At 41.4% G+C, this 25,201-nt stretch overlaps 1 protein-coding gene across 1 annotated transcript in view; it reads right to left on the reverse strand.

Annotated features, from left to right (window-relative positions):
* Nucleotides 1-8,043: 8,043 nt before the first annotated feature.
* Nucleotides 8,044-25,201, reverse strand: part of TACR3 (tachykinin receptor 3) — a 63,165-nt gene continuing 46,007 nt past the window's right edge. Inside the window, exons 4-5 of the mRNA XM_073340040.2 lie at nt 9,676-9,872; nt 8,044-8,359 (exon numbers count right to left, since the gene is read on the reverse strand). Coding sequence (XP_073196141.1) covers nt 8,044-8,359; nt 9,676-9,872 — 513 coding nt within the window. The remainder of the gene's footprint in view (nt 8,360-9,675; nt 9,873-25,201) is intronic.

A 25,201-nucleotide genomic window follows, 5' to 3' on the forward strand; every position in this document is an offset into this window, starting at 1 on the left:
AGAAGGTGACGTTCCCCAGAGATGCGCAGCGGCTGAACGGGATATGGACTGGAGTAGGAAGTGGCCCAGGGAAGCTGACTGGAGGCTGACACCATATGAAGACAGATGAACAGCTGAACCATCCTTACGAGGTCCTGAGTCAGAAGCTGGTGGAGTAGGGTGGGCCTAGGTTTCCCTACCCCAGCCAAACCGTAGCCACTGGGCAGGACAGGTGCCATATTGGACTGTGTCCACTAGACAGGAACCCCTGCACCGTCCTGATCACAAAGCTGTATTGTATGTTGGAGTTCTCAGAGGATGCAGGATGCATCCGCATATGAAATTTTCTGACTCTTGTAGTGTCACATCTACTGTGAATTCAGGATGGCTTGGCAAACCAACAGGGCAAGTTGTTCGTCTTGGATCAGGAGTGGTCTGTCAACACAACAATACTAAGGTCAATATTTCAATTAGGAGGAATCCCTTTTGTGGAATTATTTGCAACCTGTCAGAACAGGAAATGCTGCCTGCTCTGGGGCAGGCCACAGCCCCGAAAACATCTCACATGCATTTCTCTGTCCCAGGGACAAGGGCCTACTCTATGCTTCTCCTCTGGTTCTGCTGATTCCCAAGGTCATTTCCAAGCTGAAGCAAGAGCAAGGCAAAATGATATTCATTGTGTCAGCCTGAGCAAGGCAGCCAGACTTGCACAGATTGTCCATCAGGGAACTCTTACCTTGTCTTTAGGCAAGGGCTTGATATCCTAGAATCATGGGGCAGATGTTGCACCTGAATGTTCAGTTGTTACACCTCATGGTCTGGTTCTTCAGTGGCTAAACCTAGTGGAGGGACACTGTTTGTCCAGAAAGGCCTACTTAATAATAGGGAACTAATCCGCAAGGGCTACTTACCTTAGTGGAAGTATTTCTCTATCTGAGCAGCTAGCTATGGTATATTTCCTATGCAATCTATGATTCAAAAGATTTTGGACTATTACACTTAAGAGTCAGGTTTGGTGATCAGTTCTATCAAAGTGCACCTGGCTGCAATTTGTTTTGTTCTCATGTAATGGGTAGGATGGTATTCTCTAACCCTGTGTTCACCAGGTTTCTTAAAGGCCTAGAAAGACTGTTCACATCTATCAGAGGTCCTACTCCACAGTGGGATTTGAACTTCGTTTTGTCAGCCTTTATGGATCCCCCTTTCAAACCATTAGCCACCTGTTGGTTGCTTCACCTTTCAGGAAAGGTGGCCTTTCTAATAGCCATCTCTTCAGCAAGAGGAGTAGGGGAACTACATGCTCTAGTTACAGACCCTCCATACACTTTATATATATATAAAATTTTTTTTACAAGGACAAGGTGCAGCTTAGGCAGCATCCTAAGTTTCTCTTCAAAGTAGTATCTGACTTCCACCTCAGCCAATCTATCTGTATACTGGTCTTCTTTCCAAAATCACATGATCATAAAGATATCCAATAGCTCCATGCTTTGGATGTTCACTAAGCATTAGTTTTGTTTTTGTTTTTAATCTGGAAAGAACAAAGCCTTGTTGGATCTCTTCCCAGCTGTTGGTCTCCTGAATGGAACAAATGAGAGGACATTCTGTAACCACATACTTTCCAAGTAGATCACCAGCTGTATTGTCATGTACTACAAAATCACGGGTATTCAACAAGAGCACACTCAGCCTCTGTAGCATATGTGGGTCATGTCCCTATCATGGACATCCGAGGAGCAGCAACATGGTCTTCAGTCCACACCTATCATAGACATGAATGAGGATACTACAGTCTGTCCCTATATTAACTATTTACCTAACATTGTCTCCATTCATAGAATCACAAAAATGTAGGACTGGAAGGGACCTCAGTTGGTCATCTAGTCCAGTCCCCTGCACTGATGCAGGACTAAGTATTATCTAGACTAACCCTGACAGGTGTTTGTCTAATCTGCTCTTTAAAACCTCCAATGACAAAGATTCCATAACCTCCCTAGGTAATTTGTTCCAGTGTTTAACTACCCTGATAGTTAGGAAGTTTTCCTTAATGTCTAACCTCAAACTCCCTTGCTTCAATTTAAGCCTATTACTTCTTGTCCTGTCCTCAGGGGCTAGGGAGACAAATTTATTGCCCTACTCTTTATAACAAATGTTTATGTACTTAAAAGACTGTTATGTCCCCTCTCAGTGTTCTCTTCTCCAGACCAAAAAAAATGGGTTTGTTTACAACTTTTCCTGTAGGCCATGTTTTCTAGACCTATACTAATTTTTTGTTGCTCTCCTCTGGACTTTGTCCAATATGTCCACTTCTTTCCCAAAGTGTGGCGACCTGAACTGTACACAGTGCTCCAGTTGAGGCTTTATCAGTGCCGAGTAGAGTGGAAGAATTACTATTTGTATCTTGCTAATACATACCATAAAAGGAAAAATGCCAACATCATTTTGGGAACAGTTTTACATTGTTGACTCATTGAGTTTGTGATCCACTGTCACTCCCAAATTATTTTTCTGAAGTATTCCTTCCAAGGCAGTCATTTCCCATTTTGCACTTGTGCAACTGATTATTCCTTCCTAAGGGAGAACTTTGCATTTGTCCTTTATTGAATTTTATCCTGTTTATTTCAGACCATTTCTCTGGTTTGTCATGATCATTTTAAATTCTAATCCTGTCCTCCTAAGCACTTGCAACCCCTCCCAGCTTGGTATCACCCACAAAATTTATAAGTGTACACTCTATGCCATTATCCAACCCATTTATGAAAATATTGAATAGAACTAGACCCAGGACAGGTCCCTGTGGGACCCCACTTAATATGCTCTTCCAGCTTGATTGTGAACCATTGATAACTACTCGGAGTACGGTTTTCCAACTAGTTGTGCACCCCCCTTCTAGTTGGTTCATCTTGGCTATATTTCCCTAGTTTGTTTATGAGAAGATCATGTGAGACTGTATCAAAAACTTTACTAAAGTCAAGATATACCACATCTACTGCTTGTCCCAACCACAAGGCTTATTTACCACATTCTCTGTCTTCAGGATCATTTACATTGTTCTTGCTATCATCAGCATTTGAAAAGTGTATATAGAGTAGGAGGAAACCTGGCACATTTCTGACGTTGGATTGTCACAAGCCACTTCTAAAATTCTACATCTGTCTTTTTTAAGCTTAAAATAAGAGAGGGAAAAACAAAATAAGCTCACCCCAGTCACACAGTTTAAAGTATACAACATATATTCATATACTGATTTTTATTAATACAATGCCTATTTTTGTAAGAGCCACACTTTAAAAAAGACAGTTTATTCAACAACCATACATTTTCTATACATAACTTCCTTATAGACAGAAATTGTACATGAACAACGAGAGAGACTTTACAATACACACATATAATATACAAGCACAAAGTTACTATGCTCAGCTTTTTGTAGCCAGTCTGAACTCCCCCAGCTGAGTTGTGTTAGTATATCTTCATACTTGTGTGGATTTAGAACCTTAAATCAGGACATTTGAGGCAAAAAATGAAAATGGACATTTTGTGTGCATCACATTACATATACTGAACTAGGAGAAGGGTGGGGTTTTTTTTGTTTGTTTGTTTTTAAATTTTGCTGAAAAACAGGGCCTGTTCATAAATACAGGGACTTGGCATGTATGAGCAGTGACTTAAGGTCTGGTCCAGAAATCAGTGGGACTTTTTCCTTTGATGTCAATGGGCTTTGGATCCTGCCCTTGCTGAGAAGGGCATATGTGACACTGGAATTGCAAGTTACTATATTTTTATAATTTTCTAATATAAAAGAGTAATGGTTTCTTTAAATGACTTCTGCATTCACCTTTGGAGTGAAGTTCTTGAGGTTAATGCAAAAGATGTCTTAATAGGCGGTCACAATAATGCAAAATGTCTCCATCTTGTACACATTTCTGCCCCGCACACTACAGCTCTGAGTTGGCTTGTTTTGTGTGACCGAGTCAAGGCTCATTGTTGACTCATTTAGTCTGTGATCCACTATAACTCCCAAATTCTTTTTTCTGCAGTAGTCCTTCCAAGGCCATCATTTCCCATTTTGTATTCACGTTACCTAGTTTCTCGTCTGTCACAAAAGACTCTGGCTGGTGATGTGACAAAATGGGTCACAAATTCATGAAAGCAAACCTATATTGCAGTATGCACATTTTTATGCATCTTGAAATATGATTTCACTCAAACATTGTTGCCGCTCTGCCAAACAAAGCCATTTAAACATATTGAGATTTTTATAAAGTCAGCTCTCATATCCTAGACATTTTACAAAATTTTAATATTCATTGCACAAATTCTAACCATTGCCCTAAAATACCCCAAATCAATCTCCCATGTCCAGCTTTACCCACCCATAAGATCACCCTTTCCCCTAATGCCTGCAGAAAGAGAGAGGCATTGCAGTGTGCCTGGAAAGTTAATAAATGTCCAGAGCTGTGGCAATTCTAGGATTTGGTAAAAGATCTGTTTATAGAGCAACAGGAACTCTATCAGCAGGAATTGTTCATTTAAAGAGAGATTGTGAGAGAATTAGATGCATTTTAGAAATGAATTTTACTTTTTAAATCCTGAATTTCTAGTGTATATGAATACCTGGCAGAAGCTGAGCACATATCAAACATCTGTAGCATGTTTTGCTCCTAAAGAACCTCTGAGCCAGATTCTTATCTCAATTATTCCGGTTTAAATCCTGAATAACACCACGGCAATCAGTGTAGTTATCCTAGACCTCAGTGGAGTAACTGAGATCAGAATTTGGCCTTCTATTCTTAAGGGATAGTTTGGTGATGGGTTTTCTTCCGTTGGGGAAATTGTCACCTTTTTATCCTAGGAAAAATGGCACAAATATTTTTTTCATTGTTTTGTTTATCTGTTTTAGGTAACAGAAAACATTACAGCATGGCATACTGACCTTTCTGCTTTGAATTTTTTCTTCTTTATTTGTGTATATTAGTTAAAAATCTCTAGGAGAAATCTTGACCCCACTGAAATCAATGCCAAAGCTTCCATTGACTTCCGTGGAGACAGGACTTCTCCCTTAGCTACCAGAACAGTGAGCTATAGTACATTCACCTAAGCTAATCCAAAAAATACACCTCAGAAAGATATTTGTTGTTACTGCCACATCTGAGATGACGATTCTGGTTAAACTCAGTAGCAATATTCTCATTTTAATGAAATATCATATAATGTATTCTATTAAGAAGCTGATGGTTCCATTATAATCTTTTTTAAAGACGTTTTCAGCTGTAGACTTTTCCTGACATTTACAATTTATCTTGTACAATTACACAATTGAAAACAAATAGTATTTTTTTAAAGTTACCAAACATACTTGTACAAATAAAAAATATATAAAGTACACCTATTCATGTTTATAAACAAACTCCAAAGTTTCCTGACGTGTAATATCCATTGCGTCCTTTCTCTGAATTATTGTATTCTGCTTCAGCATAAGATTTTATTTATTCTTAATCATACTTCTGTGTCACAAAACCCTTTAGTCTTTTATTAAAAAAACTTTTGGTCTTGCGTGATAGAAGTGCTGTATGATTAAAAATAGATACTATGTATATTATAGAAAAGATTCTGTATATTATAGAAAAGAACTGTATTTGTTCCAGTTCACCCCAGATGTGTATTAGGTGGATATGGATCTAAACTCTGTCACACACTAATACTTCTGGACTATACAACCATTCTGGTTAAAGAAAAATGGGAAAATTCTGATATTAAAACCATTAAGGGGTTATGTTGGTGGTTAAGTGTGTTGATAATGTGGCAGTTAGCCTGAACAGTGATAATACTGGATTCTCTAATGATTTCCTAACATGCTGTTGTCTCATCCACCTTGTCTAAGTATCAGAAGTTTTAGAAATTTCCCTTGCTGCCCAGCGACAATAGGAGTGCCACGTTAAAGATTCAGGATTGGCAAATTTATGGTCTGATCTCCAAGGTTCAGAGTGTCTCTTAAATGGTGCTGAGTGCCCTCAACCCCTGTTGGGCAAAATCCTGAAACTTTTACTCAGTTCTTATTCAAGCAATTAGACTTTGCAGTCTTCAGTGGCAGTTTGCCTGACTAAGGACAGGGTAAAAACTGGATACAGATTTCAAAATTTGGCCCAGTGACTTCAGTGGAAAATGAGGGTGAACAGAAGCTCTCAAGAGGTGCTCAGCTCCTTGGGCTTCTACCACAGTAGGTAATTATTAAAAAGAATACTTTTTAATCTAATATAAAATATAGGATGCTTAGATTTTTGTTTCATATTCACAAACAAGCTTCCAAAAATGTGATCACAAGATTTCTACATGCACCCATAAGAATGCACATTATTGAAGGAAATGTATATTTGGAAAACTATGGTCTATGAGGACAAATTTCAAAACACTGGGATCTTGTTTTTTGCCTCTACAATTTGCAGGTGCAAGTGGCTGCAGGCTCCCTGTACAAAATTTGTTAGTACAATCTAACTGGAGCTATCAGGTATTTAGACATTGAAATGATTTATTCTATTTTTTGGGTGCAGAAAGAGAGCCCCAATAAAGGCTGGATTCCAAAGTAAGCCCTTAGAGTTCAATGAACAGCACTGCAATTCTCTGAAGCACCATGGAGATCTTGATGATGGATATTTTTTTCATATGCCATAAACCTCACACACTCATCTCAAATGACTGTTGGAATCACGTTCCCAGTGTAAAGAGACCTACCCAAATGGATTAGGATTAAGCTACCATTCATCTGTGACTCAGGCTTTAATCTAGAGTTCAAGTTTTGAGTTTGGAGTCAATTATGTCAAAATCCTGTGAACTGTTTTTAGGACAAAATGATGGAAAAAACTGGCAAGATGACATGATCTCAAAGGAGTTCTCTTTTATCTTGAATCAAAATATAATACGCTGGGTTAAAATCTTGCAAGAAAAAGCTGCTTGTGTGAGAGAATGGCCATATCTGAACCTGCACTGAAATACATCCTTTATAGTTTGGGATTCAACCCAAACCAAAACTGAGTTTGTATCTGGGGACAGAGCAAGCAAACTATTTATTACAATCACTGTTTTGCTTTTGCAGGAAAACAGATATCTGACCATAAGCTTCAGTTGTCTGAATTTAATTATGTATACTAGTTGGCCGACAGTCAAAATGAATACAAATGCAGTTATGTATTTTTATGTCTGTCTAGTAAGGCATTATTTTAGCAGTGCCTTACTGAGGAAGTGGCTCTTCCTACTTCAGCAGGTGAGCACTGATCCATGTTTAACAAAGATCTCTTGATACAGACTATGTTTTGTGACCTTCACTTTGAGGTTGCAGTCTGGTGTGGCTACTGAAAGACACTGCAACTGTGGGTCAAGTAAGTCCTACTTGCAGCACACAGGGTGGTTGGTATTCCTGCATGTGCAGGGGCCAGAACAAAGCCTATGAACCACTTAAGCCCTATTTGGGGTTTGAGTTAGTCTTAAGTGTATTTAAGTGGTGCACAGAGCTGAATCCCATCCACCTTGACTTTAATAGGATCACCCACATGAGTTTGTGTAACAGCAGACTGGATTTGGAACTTATCAGGACTTGATACAAAAGGAATTTTTAACCCAATCTCATGTAACTTTCCTCCTGTAGAATTCACAAATAATATAAAAATTCAGTACAGTTTGAACTATAGTTATTTTGAAGCTGCCTGGTTACATTTCAGTCAGTAAAACTTAAATATCAGCAAGTCAGCTATAGGTCTGCATTTGATCCTAATACAGGAGCAAGAGTTTTATGTTGTATTGTTTTAAATAATTCTTACAAACATTTCTATGTACAAGATGCCACTGTGTTTTTCCTACTCATGTAAACAGATGTCTTATAGTTCCTCTTTTTTTCCAAAGTACAAACGTAAGAAGGGCCAGTAAGTCGTATGGTATTTACAACCAGGTTCATCGACTGAATCTTGACTGCCATCCTGTAGCTTGGATATGGTTCTAAGATAGAATAGCATTGTCTCTTTCATGTACAATACTGCTCTTTTCACACTCATCACAAATTTACCCAGCGCCTTAAGAATACTCATCCACTGATGTATAGGGTGAGCTGATAAAACTTGAGGTTGTAGAGGTGGTTTTGGAATTCCTGCGTGAACAGCCATTAAAGCTTGTGTCCCGCGAAGCAGCTCTTTTCTTACGGGTGGACTTGGAATGATCTCCATCATTGGGGTCAAACACTACTGTTGTGCTAGACTCCATTCTGGATACCGTGTACAAGCTACTTTGTCTGGTGGGATGAAACCTGGCTGCCTTGAGCTCCAGCTCATCATAGCTGGACACCTCAATAAATGGGCACCAACGGAATGCTCTCTTGAAACCGGCTCGGAATCTGAAAGGAAAGATACTTCTTTGAAAGCATTCATAGGCAATGCGTAGGGGGTCATGCAGGGTGAAGTGCTCCTCCCCCACATATTTCTGCTCAGCCTTCCAGTGGAGAGGGAGAGGGGTTCTGTACTTCTACTGCACCTGCCCCCTGGCACCTGTTCCTGGCAGCCAGGTCTGGGCAGGGCGCAGAAGGGAAGGGACAGAGTCATGTCTCATGCTGGCTGAGTGTGGCCACTCCAGGTCACTGCCTCTGTGCAGCGCAGCAGCTGCCTGAGAGACAGCCTGGCTGGAAGGTGGCAGCTGCCTGCCTCCTCTGCTACCCACCCGGGTTTCTGGCTTGCTCAGCTCCTGTCCCTGGTAGCCTGACCTGGGCGGGAGTGGAGGGGGTAGGCTGCTGCCTCCCTAGCCAGGTTCTCTCTCAAGCTCTTGATGGCTTTAATTCAGTAATACTAATGGAATCACTGAAAAATTAGCAGGTATCAGCTGTGAAGAGGTGTAATGGCACATATTCTGAATAGTATTTATTTAGACCCTGATCCTGCAATCTGATCCAGGCAAGGTGACTCATGCCCATAAAGAGTCCCTTAAACAGTCGTGGCCTGATTTTTCAAAAGGGTAAGCACCCACAAATCCCAGGGAAGTCAACTGCAAATGCAGCCCCCTTGAAAATAATATCCTAGGAGTGTATGTGACTTTTTTCCCCCCAGTATCTCCAACTACATATGCTTCAGTACTGAGTAATAAGGCTATGAACATTCATTTTATCATCCGATTCAGACTGCAATGTATAATAAAAATATTGTGATGTGATCAATAATACTACAATAAAAGCTTTATTTTACATTGCATTCTGACCCCCACCTCGTAAAGTCATGCTATACATATCTTTGGAGTAATGATTAGTTAGTGGTGTATGCCGCAATCTATATGTTTGCTAACAGCAAAGCAACCTTAATTTACATTTGGTGTATTTTAAACAATTAGGGCCTGGTTCTGCAAGCCCTGACAAGTGCAACTTCCATTGATGTTCTTACGTGTTCTGCATGTGGAACGTGGCAGGCGGACTAAGCCCCCCTCCACCTCAAGGCTAAATTTTGCTCTTACATTTGTCAATGCCACAAGTGTTTATTGGAAGAATAGTATTAGCATGGAACAGAAACCTGAAGGAGGCTTTTACCTCACATGAGATATATATATATTTTTTCTCTCATTGGGAATCTTTACTAATGAAGTGAAAATTACTCTGTCTCTTTCACATTCAAATCATTTATATTCTGGCTAAGCTCTCACACACCCAATAGTTTCATAATTCTCTCTTACCTCTTATTAAGGCAGCAGTAGATAATGGGATTGTACATTGTGGAGCTCATGGCTAGCCAAAAGCTGGCTAGGTAGATTTGCTGAATATATTTCCACCGATTTAAGTGTTGGTAGATCCCAGTAACTATGAAATAAATGTGGTAGGGCAACCAGCAGATTGCAAATGTCAACACAACGACAATCATCATTTTTACCACCTGAAAGAAGGAAGCAATAAGGCCATTTTATAATATATGTTATCTTGCGTCGCACCTAGTACAAAGGTGTCCACATCACAAGCACCACTGTGGCTAGCACCAATTGGACCTCTTCTTGATCATCTCCCTATTAAAGTTAGTGAAGTTGTAGCAGGGATGAACATTTTTTAACACCATTTTTGTTTTTAATCTGAATTTCCTGTGTCTCCATTTTTCTCTGGAGAACAGCATCCTCCTCAATAATTGAACTTGGTACCAAAAATTGAAAAAAAATTAGTGACTGAAGCTTGGACTTGTTCAATATTATCATTTCCCTAGGTCATTAGCCATAGACTACGGTTATCCTATTTTCCATTTAGCTGCCCCTGCATGGCCTTTATTGCCCCAAAGTCCGTTGTAGAGAAGAGACTCCTTTCTAACTGCTAAACAACTATATCCCTAGGTCCTTGATGGGAGTTGAGTGATCAGTGACCCTCAGGGAATGCCCACCAGAAGCAATCTCCATTCTTAATTTAGTTTCAGATGGCGTACATCCAGAAGTATGACAGGCTGGTGATCTTCATCATCTTCCCTGGTTTTGTGTGGCATCACAGTCCCCAAATCACAATAAAAGACAAATGAAGAGAAGCTTTGGCCAGTGTGAAAGGCAAGGAGAGAAAGTCTTGCAAGACAGAGGAAGTAAGCATTAAACAAAAGTGTTTCTAGCTGCCATCTTGCCCGCTTCAGCTACAGATATTGCTAGACCAGTCATTCTCAACACACAATGTCAGAAATAAGCATGGTAGATTTTATTTTGTGTGTATAAAATGAAAACTAGCCTGATTAGACTTATACTGTACATCTGTTGGCCATGTATATGTATGCATGTTACAAGCAGAACTGGTATTACCACCTATATTTAGGGTTGCCTGTCACTTCCCATTATAAAAACCCTGTTTCCAGTTGCTTTCAACTTTTTGCCAAACTTTAAGCACAAGAGCTGAAATTTTCCATGTCAAGTATCTCTCTCATGCTGTTTTTTTTTTTTTTAAAGCTTTAGCTAAACCTGTTCAACCTTAATCTGGCCCTGTGGTACATATGGATGATGGTACAGATTGTAATTACATGAATACATGCTCATGTTTTTCACACACAAATTACTTTTCATTAAATTTCTGCTACCAGATTCAGTGGGCTAATAGAAATACTGTGTTTGAAACAATCATAGTTCAGACTGGGTTATATTTCACTCTTTTTTTTTTTTGTGGACATACTTTCCAGCTGTTCATCGGTGATGAAACTACTCCTGCAACTATAAATTGTACTGCTAGAAGACTTGGTGCATACTTGCACCATATGTTAGCATTGAATCCCCTGATTTTCAGAAGGGCCTCCAGTTTTGCATCCACATTTTTGTGCAGGTTAGGAACGGTTATCATTTTGAACTTGCAGGCATATTTCATAGCACTTAAATGTTTAATTACTTGTAACCAAAATTAGTCAGCTGAAAACCGGATACAACAAATATTTTAATAAAATTACCCCGGAAAATACTTACCAGTGGAACAAAATAGGTGGAAAATAGGAGGCTGCTAATGAAAATCAGACCCCAATTCTTTATAGTCTAAAAAGTCAGTTTAGCATGTTATGCAAACAATCCATCTATACAGTGCTTGAGAAACTGAAGCAGCAGAGCCTTTCAGTAATGTATTTGGTTTAAACTGGCTGCACACTGATTCTCATACCCTGGAGCTGCAGGAATTGCTACAACAGTAACATTACAGGTTACCAATTCTGGCATCACTAAAATGTGTTAGCCCCACAATTTCCAGAGAAAGTAGCCTTTCTCTTTCTAACACCTAAGCTGTTACAAAAGCAGGTTAATGTGTAGACACTTAAAGGGCAAGTCAAGCCACTCTAGAGGAGTTGCTGATTTAAAAGATCGTCTGAAGGTCTCCCGAAGAAACACAAATAAGCCAGTGAATGCAGGGTCAGCTTAACCTGTTGCTGTCTCTGCCTTGAGTTTGGTATATGAAAATTTTGCACAAGCACTGTGGCAGGGGAGAAATTATTGAAGTGAATTGCTTAGATGGCTGTACTGGACTTGTACAAAATTGACTTGTTTAGATGGCTAACATTCTTTCTGTTTAGTCTGCTACAGTGAAGTTGCGCACCACAGGAAAGTCAGGCAATGAAGCACATCACAATGTGATTGTATGGAGCTTTCTTGGTGTAATGATTTCAGATGCACAAATTTGTTCTTAATGAAAAACAAAACTACTATGATAGAGGTCTATAAAATCATAACTGATGTGGAGAAAGTAAATAAGGAAGTGTTCTTTACTCCTTCTCATAACACAAGAACAAGGGGCCACCAAATGAAATTAATAGCAAGTTTAAAACAAACAAAAAAGGAAGTATTTTTTTTCGCACAGTCAACCTGTAGAACTCCTTGCCAGCGGATGTTGTGAAGGTCAAGACAATAACAGGATTAAAAAAAGAACTAGATAAATTCATGGAGGATAGGTCCATCAATAGCTATTAGCCAGGATGGGCAGGGATGGTGTTCTTAGCTTCTGTTTTCCAGAAGCTGGGAATGGGTGACAGGGGATGGATCACTTGATGATTACCTGTTCTGTTCATTCCCTCTGGGGCACCTGGCATTGGCCACTGTCAAAAGACAGGGTACTGGTCTAGATGGACCTTTGGTCTGACCCAGTAGGGCCATTCTTATGTTCTACTTGAATGTGATAAGGCATAGCTCAGTGGTTTGAAGCATTGGCCTGCTAAACCCAGGGTTGTGAGTTCAATCCTTGAGGGGGCCATTTAGGGATCTGGGGCAAAAATTGGGGATTGGTCCGGCTTTGGGCAAGGGGTGGGTTGGACTAGATGACCTTCTGAGGTCCCTTCCAACCCTGATATTCTATGATAAAAAAACAAATGTAATCCACTGTAACTCATTATGTGAATCCATTCAGTCCTCTTGCTCTATCCAAATACTATTAGATGTAAGTGTTTCTCTCCTTAACAGTAACTGGTAGCTAACAAATAGGATCTACATTCATTGTTTATAAATACAAAATTTTGTATCACTTTGACTCAGTTTAATGAAAAGTCCTGAAAAGAAGAAACTCTGGCACAAGCTCCAGCAAAGAGTTAAGCTACAGCACAAGAAGGAGATGAAACGGTACTTGTACCAAATTTCTCCCAATCTCCAGATTATACCTACACTAGAAATTTTAGCAAAAAAACCCCTTCTGGTGTTATTGCTCATTCAGCTCCGGAGAAGAAAGCATCTTAATAATTTTGTTATTTGAATTGTATAGAGTGCATCTAGCAATACAGAAATCAGTTTATTTTCTTTTTTTAATATGTATGTTTTGCTCTTTTTTCATATACTGCCATTTTCAGCTGCTTTTTTCCTTTGTTCCATGTTGTGTTACATTCATTAATGAACGATTGCCATTTGTGCAGATGGAAAAGATTTTTATGAAGCAAGCAAGCCAGGGAAGTACATGACTTTTCATTTCTACATAATCTCTTGACCAGACCCTCAACCCTATTCTAGCTGCTATGTGCTGTCCTGCCACCATAAATCACTAAGAAACCAGTGGGTCCAGCTACTGGTGGCTTCCACCACTGTAGACTCCTAGCTGTTGAAACAGTCCCTGGGCTGGAGGGCAGTCGGGTATGCTTTGAGCAATCATGAGGTTGTGAGTAGAGCTGGTAGGAAAATGTTTTTTGTTTTTTTTTTTCCTCATGAAAAATGTTGATTTTTCCCCCCCATTTTTCTCAAAAATTTCTGCTGAAAAATTTCCACATTTTGGTGAAACATCAAAACCTGAAAACCTTTCAATTTTGGGGTGTTTGGTTGTTTTTTTTTTGGATGAAGTTTCCAATTTGTCTGCAGAAAGCAGACACTCTCAGTGAAAAATTCTCTTTAGTTGAAAACCCAGTTTTACATTGAAAAACAGTTCAACCAGCCTTAGCTGCAAGCCATGTTTACTTTACCTCCCTCAGCTGCTCTGACTGTATCTCCACCACACCTGAGTATCTAACTCTTTAACTCTTGTGAGACATCTGCATAAAGACAATGTGAATAATGCAGGATTTCCTATAAAGAAATTTTCCACATTTGTTATATTATTTAGGGCTGATCTTGCAGATCCTCATGTAGGAACAGGATTTTATAATTGTACTATAAGAATAGAGGTACTACTGTATGTCTTGATTTCATTTTACCAGCCACCCCATTTGAATAGCAGAAAGGAATTACTCTCTGGGACATTGGTAGAAATGCATCTGACAGACTGCCAGTGTCTGTACTGATGTTAAGGCAGGGACAGACCAGAACAATCCTTATGACTGATTCTGGTCACCCTTTTGTTTTAGGATAAGTTATAATGTCTACTATGGTTTCCTATATGTATTATAAATTAAGCACTCTAATTAAATATACATTTCTTTGTTTTAAGGTTTAGTAAGTAAGAGACAGGATCTTGTATTGTGTCTATGTTAAGGAGATTCAAAATAAACTGACACTGTTTGTATTCTCAAAGGTCTCTGTAAAAGACTGTTTGTGTGAATGAGGAATATATGCATCAGGAAAAGATAAGGTGTGAAGGCCATTGTTATAGCCAGATGGTCAAGGAAGAAGGAGTGAAGAGACTTAAGGACACCAGAGAATCATCAACGCGCATCCATAATGAAGGAAGGGCAGATTGACAACCCTGAGGTGAAAGCTGGTACCCCTAAAGACAGGACAATTGATTAAATCAGAACCAGGACAGGATAACCCTCTTGGAGGTGTATTGGAATGCTTACGTCAAAAGATACACCAATTAAGAAGTAACTGGTCACAGACTGACACAGCAAAATCCATAGACTTCAACAGAGAAAAGACTATGAGAACAGGGTGCTTGGCTGTGGGACTTTGGGTTTGTCTTGCCACACTCCAGGAGTATCAGATCACAACCGACAGAGCCCTGCTCCCCTCTGCAACCAATCTGGCTGGCCACTAGATTGATCCAGACTCTGGACTGGTAACTATAAACATCAACTGGCAGGTGTGTGTGTGTGTGTGAGACTGAAAAGCATATGCTAACTGTTGTATTCTCAATAAATGCGGCGTGCTGCCTTCTCCTCTATAAAGATCCCGTGTGCTTCTTATAAGTATAACACTCAGTCAGGAGAGTAATCCTTACTCATGCAAGGAGTCCCGTTGGATTACTCTCATGAGTGCAGCCTTACAGGACCGTCCCTGTCTGATGAATCAAATAAAGATTTTATTTAAGGGCAATCCTCGACTATTTATACAGATTTCTCACTCAACATGGAGATTATATAAAAATGAGTTAGATTGTGTACTTTGCAGCCTTGCTTACTTCTTAAATCCTTTCCTCACACAAGTTGCAATTTCTCATTAATCAGCGGTGTGCAACACAGCAAAGGAAAGAGTCAGCTGAAATGTAGTATATCAAAAAGAACAAAATATGCTTATCTAGTGTGGGCAAGGGTACTTATGGGAGTGAGACTTTGCAGGATCCCCTGCCTTGTGAAATATTTGATGCTATTTTAAAAATGAATGGGAACTAAAGGATTCTGCTAAATTCACAAAGAACAGCAGCGATGTTTGGTTTGTTGTATTATTATTATTTATTATTTTTATTTTGCACACATGGGAAGGGTTAGCCCAGGATGGCTAGACAAATTAGTCTGGCTGATTCAGATGTAACATACGGCATGGCTACACTATAAACTTAAGTCGACCATGTGTTAGGTCGACTTATAGCCAGTGCAGGAATTATGTGGTGGTTCATGTTCACACTGCCCTTCTGTCTGTGGTGCGCATCCTCACCAGGGAGAGCTTCCACCTATTTAAGAGAGACATTGTGAGGGGCTGAGAGCCAGGGCTGCTCTCAGTTCTTTTTTCAGCTCCCTGCTGGGAGCCCGGCTGGCCCCTGGCCTCCTCAGTTCTCCGTTGTGAATGGGGCAGCCACGTTTGGGCTTCTTGGTTCCCTGCTTCCCACCCAGAAAGGGACAGGTGCCTGGACACTGGGTGCGGATCTCCCTGCTGGGAACCCGGCTGCTACCCCAGGCTCTCGGCTCCCCATTCCCCACTGGGAGCTTGGCTACCACCCTGGGCTTCTCAGCTCTCTGCACTTTGCTGAGCTATTCAGTATACTTCGAACAAGATTCTTAGGCACGTCAAAATCCTCCTCTCCAAACTGCACTGCATCATTTTATTGCCTTTTTGTTGCAAACCTGATCCTATTGTTTCTACGAGGTGAATGGGATGGGATTCTGATCTCATTTGCACCATACTGTGAAACTTCATCAGCTTCAGTGGAGTTACAAAGATGGAAGTAAGAATCAGGCCCAGTTATTAAAGACCATATCTCTGTAAGTATATCTTCATTTATCCATTCATGGATTGTTTAGCTAGAATAAAGTGATAAAATTGCAACATGCATCTTAAGGTTTGTAAGTAAGTGGATACTTTAAAGTAAAACTAAATCAAGTGTGGCTTTGCTTTTGATTTTTGCCTTGTTATAGCTATATATTAGAACCTTCTCATTGTTACTGATATTTTTCCCATGATGATTTTCTGAAAGATGAAACCTGTACCATTTAAGATATTAAGAGACTATAAATTTTGATGTCCTATCTCCCTATATAATAGACAGTTTTCGCTCTTGAAGTACTATAGTATACTTAGCAATCAACCTTTCTTTTGTTTCATCTTTACACTTAACAACCCAGAAGGAAAATTCTTTTGTAATCTGATAAAGTGTATTATTAATGAGATTTCTCATACCCAGAGAAGGTTAAAAAGAACCTCTGTTACAAAGTGATGAGACTTTTGTCTTTGGTTATGAAAACCAAAAGGTATGTGTCCTGCATGTTCCCTAAATCAAAGAATCATAGCACTTAGATGGAAAACACCTACTAGATCATCAAATCAATTCTCCTTGAAGGGAAGAAATTAATCCACTCTAGAAATGTTGCCACATTTTTAATTATGCTTGATTTTGCCATTTTAGTTTCTTTTACCATTGCAAACCCTACCCAAAGACAAATTGCTAACTGTACACAATAGCCTGCATTCTTTAATATTTCTCTCTCTCTCTCTCTCTCTCTCTCTTACACACACACACACACACACACACACAGAGAGAGAGAGAGAGAGAGAGACAGGAGTACTTTTAGTGACAGCTGGTTGGTACCGATGACTATATTAAGTTCTTGGAGTATTATTAAGGCACCAGTAAGTATGTGTTTCTTCCCTTAACTATGTCTCGTTCCATCTTGCTGCCTATCTCTTTTTAGGGATAAGGAGAAGGGAAAATACAGCAGCAAATGCAGATTCTTTTCTCTGTCCTCCTACTGTTGTTCTCATTTCCTTTTTTCACTATCCCTTCCTCTCCTTCCACTTCCTTCCCCTGATTCCCAAGTCATTACCATCAGTGACTTACTCCCAGTGGTTGGTGCCTCTTCTCCCATTTCCCCATTGCTTGCTAACACTTGACTCTTCATACTCCGAACCCTTGGCTTGAACCTTCCATTCTCCTCACTAAGGCTAGATTGTGGCTTTGCCACAGCCCTCAGAAAGGGGCAGCAGTTAGTTGCATTGCTCCAGGGCAGACTGGAAGCCAGACGGTTACTCAGAGAGTCACAGTCTGGTTCCTGGTTCCTTCCTCCCTTCCCCCTCTTTAGGGGGAAATAATCTATCCGCCCTATACCAGGTTACTTCCACTCACATGCTGGCTGAGCTGCCTTGGCAGGCATGTTTGGGGAGTGAAGCCTAGGCTCTGCCCATTCCCCACCTGTGGCTACCATATGCTATGCTCTGGGTAGCAAGCCAAAGAAAAAAGGGGGTGTCATTACACCCCTTTCTGCCATGCACTTTGCAGGTAGGATGGACCACAATCTGACCCGTTTTAGATAATTAGCATTTGAGGCCATAATCATTACTGGTGTAACTCTACTGATGTCAATAGACTTATGCCACAGATGAGATGGTGCTTGAGAAGTCAAACACTGTTGGACATAATAAGGTTTACCATGACTTACTTTCAACACAATCATTCCTTTATTAGTCCACAGGCCACTTAGTGTCGGTTACATCCAAAATATCAATACAAGCCTATACATCCTTATATTCTGTACCCTAGCAACAATACAGTTATAAGTATTGGCTAAAATACCTACAACAGGTTCAGGCCTAGGTGACACCTTCCTATCATGGCGTACTCCAGAGTGGTAAGGAAAAGCTCTGCCGAAGAACCCCTAGAAAACTTTTCTTTTTATACTCTGTAACAAACAAGTGATAGCATTGCTGGTTATTGGGCCTACGCTAAAGTTAGCTGAAGCAGTTTAGGGCTGCATTCTGTTTTTCACCTTATTGAGCGTAGCCTATTTTTACCCAGCTACTGGACTAAGCATTTCTTTTCAAAACAAACTTATATACCTAATTATTTTACTGACCCTGGTACCTAATATACCATGTTTTCTGTATTTCTATTGCTCAGCGCAAACTTTAAATAACACTGGTATTTCCAGGACCACTACAAGTTTAACACAAACAATCCCTCTGTCTCATGATCGCATTCTTTTGGTCACATGGTTTGGGCTAATCAGTCATGCCAAAGTCCAAACTCAGTTAAAAATGTATAATTCACTCAGTTAGTGTGGGCCTATATTCCTATAAACACTGAGACTTTTCACATAATTTTCACAAACCTAGTGATTTTGTTAACTTTTTAGTCTATATCAACAATGCTTTCAGGATAATAGTAATGTACTCAGGATGGGAACAGTAAAGAATCACAAGGTTTGAAAGCACAGATAGTCTTTCAATCAGATAAGACAGGTGCCAATTTCCGCACTTCATAAGTTGTTTTGTTCTTCTGATTTATAAGCCACTTTCTGCCAGTTTTTTAAATAGCTATCTCTACATTTTATTTGAATAACCCAAAAATAAAAGTTCGTGATCAATTTTTTTGTTATTTAAATAGGAAACTTAAAAAAGCTAGGATCTTCTTGTAGACTGGTTTCACCATCAGCTATGCAACACTTCTGTTACTTAGTTTCATAAATTTGCAATAATCTCTTACAAACTGTGGTCTTTTTTACAAAATCAAAGCCATTTTGACATTTTTAGAAACAGATTTGGCTCCTGGCATTGTTATACTGCACTTCACTGATGTTGCTGGTCCTCTGGAATTAAAGCTGGTGATGTCTGAGTTTTGCCAAAAGAAAATTATCCAGTCTGACTCTTTATGAAATTCTGTTAAATAGAAAATGGACATAGAATTTCCTCCAGTCTTGATAATTTTCTGTTGGATTTAGCTTAAATGTCACAAACTTGGATTAATCCACAATATAAAGAGGGGGATGGGGGAACTCCAAATGGGCCTCCTGGAGTGGCATTGAGTAAGAAAAAAGCAGAAGGAATCATAGAATCATAGAATATCAGGGTTGGAAGGGACCTCAGGAGGTCATCTAGTTCACCCCCTGCTCAAAGCAGGACCAATCCCCAACTAAATCATCCCAGCCAGGGCTTTGTCAAGCAGGACCTTAAAAACTTCTAAGGAAGGAGATTCCACCACCTCCCTAGGTAACACATTCTAGTGTTTCACCACCCTCCTAGTGAAAGTTTTTCCTAATATCCAACCTAAATCTCCCCCACTGAAACTTGAGACCATTACTCCTTGTTCTGTCATCTGCTACCACTGAGAACAGTCTAGATCCATCCTCTTTCGAAGCCCCTTTCAGGTAGTTGAAAGCAGCTATCAAATCCTACCCCCAGCATTCTTCCCTTCCGCACACTAAACAATCCCAGTTCCCTCAGCCTCTCCTCATAAGTCATGTGTTCCAGTCCCCTAATCATTTTTGTTGCCCTCCGCTGGACGTTTTCCAATTTTTCCACATCCTTCTTATAGTGTGGGGCCCAAAACTGGATACAGTACTCCAGATGAGGCCTCACCAATGTCGAATAGAGGGGAATGATCACGTCCCTCGATCTGCTGGCAATGCCCCTACTTATACATCCCAAAATGCCATTGGCCTTCTTGGCAACAAGGGCACACTGTGGACTCATATCCAGCTTCTCATTCACTGTAACCCCTAAGTCCTTTTCTGCAGAACTGCTGCCGAGCCATTCGGTCCCTAGTCTGTAACGGTACATGGGATTCTTCCGTCCTAAGTGCAGGACTCTGCACTTGTCCTTGTTGAACCTCATCAGAATTCTTTTGGCCCAATCCTCTAATTTGTCTAGGCCCCTCTGTATCCTAACCCTATCCTCCAGTGTATCTGCCTCTCCTCCCAGTTTAGTGTCATCTGCAAACTTGCTGAGGGTGCAATCCACACCATCCTCCAGATCATTTATGAAGATATTGAACAAAACCGGCCCAAGGACCGACCCTTGGGGCACTCCACTTGATACCGGCTGCCAATCAGATATGGAGCCATTGATCACTACCCATTGAGCCCAACAATCTAGCCAACTTTCTATGCACCTTATAGTCCATTCATCCAGCCCATACTTCTTTAACTTGCTGGCAAGAATACTGTGGGAGACCGTGTCAAAAGCTTTGCTAAAGTCAAGGAACAACATGTCCACTGCTTTCCCCTCATCCACAAAGCCAGTTATCTCATCATAGAAGGCAATTAGATTAGTCAGGCATGACTTGCCCTTGGTGAATCCATGCTGACTGTTCCTGATCACTTTCCCCTCCTCTAAGTGTTTCAGAATTGATTCCTTGAGGACCTGCTCCATGATTTTTGCAGGGACTGAGGTGAGGCTGACTGGCCTGTAGTTCCCAGGATCCTCCTCCTTCCCTTTTTTAAAGATGGGCACTACATTAGCCTTTTTCCAGTCGCCCAGGGCTTTCCCCGATCACCATGAGTTTTCAGAGATAATGGCCAATGGCTCTGCAATCACATCCACCAACTTCTTTAGCACTCTCGGATGCAGCGCATCTGGCCCCATGGACTTGTGCTCATCCAGCTTTTCTGAATAGTCCCGAACCACTTCTTTCTCCACAGAGGGCTGGTCACCTCCTCCCCATGCTATGCTGCTCAGTGCAGTAGTCTGGGAGCTGACCTTGTTCGTGAAGACAGAGGCAAAAAAAGCATTGAGTACATTAGCTTTTTCCACATTCTCTGTCACTAGGTTGCCTCCCTCATTCAGTAAGGGGCCCACTCTTTCCTTGACTTTCTTCTTGTTGCTAACATACCTGAAGAAACCCTTCTTGTTACTCTTAACATCTCTTGCTAGCTGCAACTCCAGGTGTGATTTGGCCTTCCTGATTTTACTCCTGCATGCCTAAGCAATATATTTATACTCTTCCCTGGTCATTTGTCCAATCTTCCACTTCTTGTAAGCTTGTAAGCTTCTTTTTTGTGTTTAAAATCAGCAAGGATTTCTCTGTTAAGCCAAGCTGGTCGCCTGCCATATTTACTATTCTTTCTACACATCGGAATCAGAAGCTAGAGATGTGAAATATCTATTAGGAAATCTAGTCCATCCCCTGCCGATGCAGGATTGTAGTGTATTGAGGGCTTTTCCTGTTTTTAAATGACTTAAGTGGGAACTGTGCGATGCTCCGCTAAGGTGGCTGCTTCATGATTTAGATCCATTAGACTTGCCTGCCTTTTTACATTAAAAATTAAATAGTAATCTTCTACCACTAAACTTCATATTTAACCCCCGATTATGTGCCAAATGTGTGTCTCTGAGTCAATGAGGGTGCATGGTGTGAAAGTGAATGTAGGATTTGGCTTTGGATTATTATGTCCACCTTCAAGTACTTGAAATAGAAAGTTCAACAGATAAGTTAACTGGATGCAAGAGGCCAAAGCATTCTTCTGCATCACCAAAGAGGAAATCACTTTTACCCAGTTCACAGAATTTATACTTGCTATTTCACAGATGGCAAAAGGTTACTGTTCCTGAGGGGAAAAAGTTACACTTGAATAGGTGTTTCACTCCTTGGCTGAAATTAAATCAGAAATCATTAGAGCAGTGGAAGAAATGCAGAGGCTTTCAGTATAGCCATTTTGGAGGAAAGTGCAGGGTTCATGACCTGGAAGATGGACTTAATTCAACAAAATTGCTCAGATTAAGGAGACCAAGGAGCTCAAAGAGGAGGAATCAGCCTCCAGTTTTATGAGTTACCAGAGCAAATAGTGGGAGAAGACCTTATAGCATTTATCTAATCATACCTAAGTACTAAGTTTTGAATGGCTCAGCAGAGGTGTGCGGGGAGGGAAGAAGACACAAGTTAAGTCCATTTTTTCCCAGTGCACCCATCAAAGCATCATCCATAATTTTGCTACTAGGACAAGGGAGAACTGGAGAGTGAACTCTAGCATTGCTGATAGTGCTAATCAGGTCAGAGGGGTCATGTCTAAGAGTATGTCTACACTGCGATCACAGGCTGTGATCACAGTTTCTGTAGACATTCCCAAGCTAGATTTAATCTAGATCACTGAAGCTGTGACAGCACGGGCTTCAGCACAAGCTAGCCACTCAAGAGACTTGTACAGGCCACGCATAATTCTGTTCTGCCACAGCTTCACTACTTCAGTACCTGAGCCAGCTAGATTAAAGCTAGCTCGGGTGTGTCTAAGGTGTGTCTACACTACGAAATTAGGTCAATTTTATAGAAGTCGATTTTTAGAAACCAATTTTATACAGCTGATTGCGTATGTCCACACTAAGTGCATTAAGTTGGCGGAGTGCTTCCTCACAACCGTGGCTAGCCTCAACTTACAGAGTGGTGCACTGTGGGTAGCTATCCCACAGTTCCCACAGTCTCCACTGCCCATTGGAATTCTGGGTTAAGCTCCCAATGCCTGATGGGGCAAAAACATTGTCGCGGGTGGTTTTGAGTACATGTCATCAGGCCCGTTGCCTCCCACCCTCCGTGAAAGCAATGGCAGACAATGGTTTCATGCCTTCTTTCCCATGCAGACACCATACCACGGCAAGCATGGAGCCTGCTCAGCTCACCGTCACCGTACGTCTCCTGGGTGCTGCTGGGAGATACGGTACTGCATTGCTACACAGCAGCAGCTCCTTGCCTTCGCAGCAGACAGTGCAGTTTCTTGGGTGCTCCTGGCAGACCTCGGTGAGGTTGATCAGGGGCGCCTGGATAGACATGGCTATCCTCCTCTTAGAGCACCAAATGGGAGCCAGAGACTCCAGGTCATTCATAGAATATCAGGGTTGGAAGGGACCTCAGGAGGTCATCTAGTCCAACCCCCTGCTCAAAGCAGGACCAATCTCCAATTTTTCCCCCAGATCCCTAAATGGCCCTTCAGGGATTGAACTCACAACCCTGGGTTTAGCAGGCCAATGCTCAAACCACTGAGCTATCCCTCCCCCATTCTCTTCTTTAAGTTTTGTCTCATGGAGATTCAATCCTGCCTGGAATATCATGCGATCTGGAGGCTTCTGCCTCAGGCTGCTCTCCCAGCCAGCAGCACCATGCGGTCGCACCTACCTCAGCCTACCCCTTGCTCCCATGGCTCAAGAAGCCTGTACAGTAGTAAGGAGCAGTTCAACTATAGGCTGAGCAAATGCAGAATGGTGGTAGAATGTGCCTTTGGATGTTTAAAAGCTCGCTGGCGCTGTTTGCTGACTACATCAGACCTCAGCACAACCAACATTCTCATTGTTGCTGCTTGCTGTGTGCTCCATAATATCTGTGAGAGAAAGGGGGAGATGTTTATGGCAGGGTGGGAAGTTGAGGCAAATCACCTGGCATCTGATTTTGAGCAGCCAGATAGCAGGGTGATTAGAAGAGCACAGAAAGGCATGCTGCGCATCAGAGAGGCTTTGAAAACCAGTTTAATGACTGGCCTGGCTTCGGTGTGACTGTGTGTTTCTCCTTGATGCAAACCCACCCGCTTTGTTGATTTTAATTCCCTGTAAGCCAACCACCCTCCCCCCTTCGAAATAAAGTAACTATTGTTTTGAAACCATGCATTATTTCTTTATTAATTAAAAAAAAAAGAGATAATGGACAAGGTAGCCCGGGTCGGGTGAGGGAGGAGGGAAGGACAAGGCCACATTGCTTATTATAGCCACACTAAAAATCAAACTCTTTGAATGACTGCCTTCTATTGCTTGGGCCATCCTCTGGAGTGGAGTGGCTGGGTGCCTGGAGCCTCCCACCCCCGCGTTCTTGGGTGTTTGGGTGAGAAGGCTATGGAATATGGGGAGGAGGGTAGGCAGTTATATAGTGGATGCAGCGGGGGTCTGTGCTCTTGTTGGTTATCCTGCAGCTCCAATAGATGTTTCATCATGTCCTTTTGCTCCCCTAACAGATGCTTCATCATGTCCATTTGCTCCCCCATTAGCCTCGGCATCGTGTCCTGCCTCCGCTCTTCGTGCTCACTTTATTTTTTCCTGGCCTCTGCCACTGAATGCCTCCATGCATTAAGCTGTGCCCTATCAGTGCGGGAGGACTGCATGAGCTTGGAAAACATGTCATCATGAGAGTGGTTTTTTTCACCTTCTAATCTGCAATAACTTCAGGGACGGAGTTGATAGGGGGAGCATAGAAGCATTTTATGCTCTACGATTCTGGGGGGACTGCATGGTCACCTGTGCTGCTGAGTTCACCACGCTGTCCAAACAGGAAATGAAATTAAAAAGTTCCCAGGGCTTTTCCTGTGTACCTGGCTAGTGCATCGGAGTTCAAAGCGCTGTCCAGAGCGGTCACAGCGGAGCACTCTGGGATAGCTCCCGGAGGCCAATACCATTGATTTGCATCTGCACTAGCCCAAATTCGACCCAGCAAGGTCAATTTTAGCACTACTTCCCTCACCAGGGAGGAGTACAGAAGTCGATTTTAAGAGCCCTTTACATCAACGGAATGGGGTTGGTTGTGTGGACGCATTCATTTTAAAATTGACCTAATGCAGCTAAATTCGACCTAATCCTGAAATGGAGATCAGGGCTAAGTGACCTGCAATCCCATTGCCAAGCCCGGGCAAGAAAGCACAGCAAGAGGGGGAGAACAGCTTATTCACAGTTCAGTCAACTCCCAGTGTCCATTGTAGGCTCATAATAGCTCCTCCTATCATCCCGAGGGTGCATGAGGTGCTTTACTTCCTGCAATGATCCACCGCTATAAAAGCCATAATTTTGGTCTATACTGTTAAAATGACCTTGATCACACTGTTCTTTTCTTTTCTTTTTTTTACGTTTTTGATTTGTTGTTGTGATTCTAAATTTTGTACTCTACCTAGGTTGAAATTCATCCCTGTACAATGGGCTACCACAAGGCCTGTTCTCCACTTAAGCTCTCAGCATTGGACTTCAGTGGGACTTAAAA

This window comes from Lepidochelys kempii, chromosome 4 (assembly GCF_965140285.1).
Source record: "Lepidochelys kempii isolate rLepKem1 chromosome 4, rLepKem1.hap1, whole genome shotgun sequence".
Taxonomy (NCBI): Eukaryota; Metazoa; Chordata; order Testudines; family Cheloniidae; genus Lepidochelys; species Lepidochelys kempii.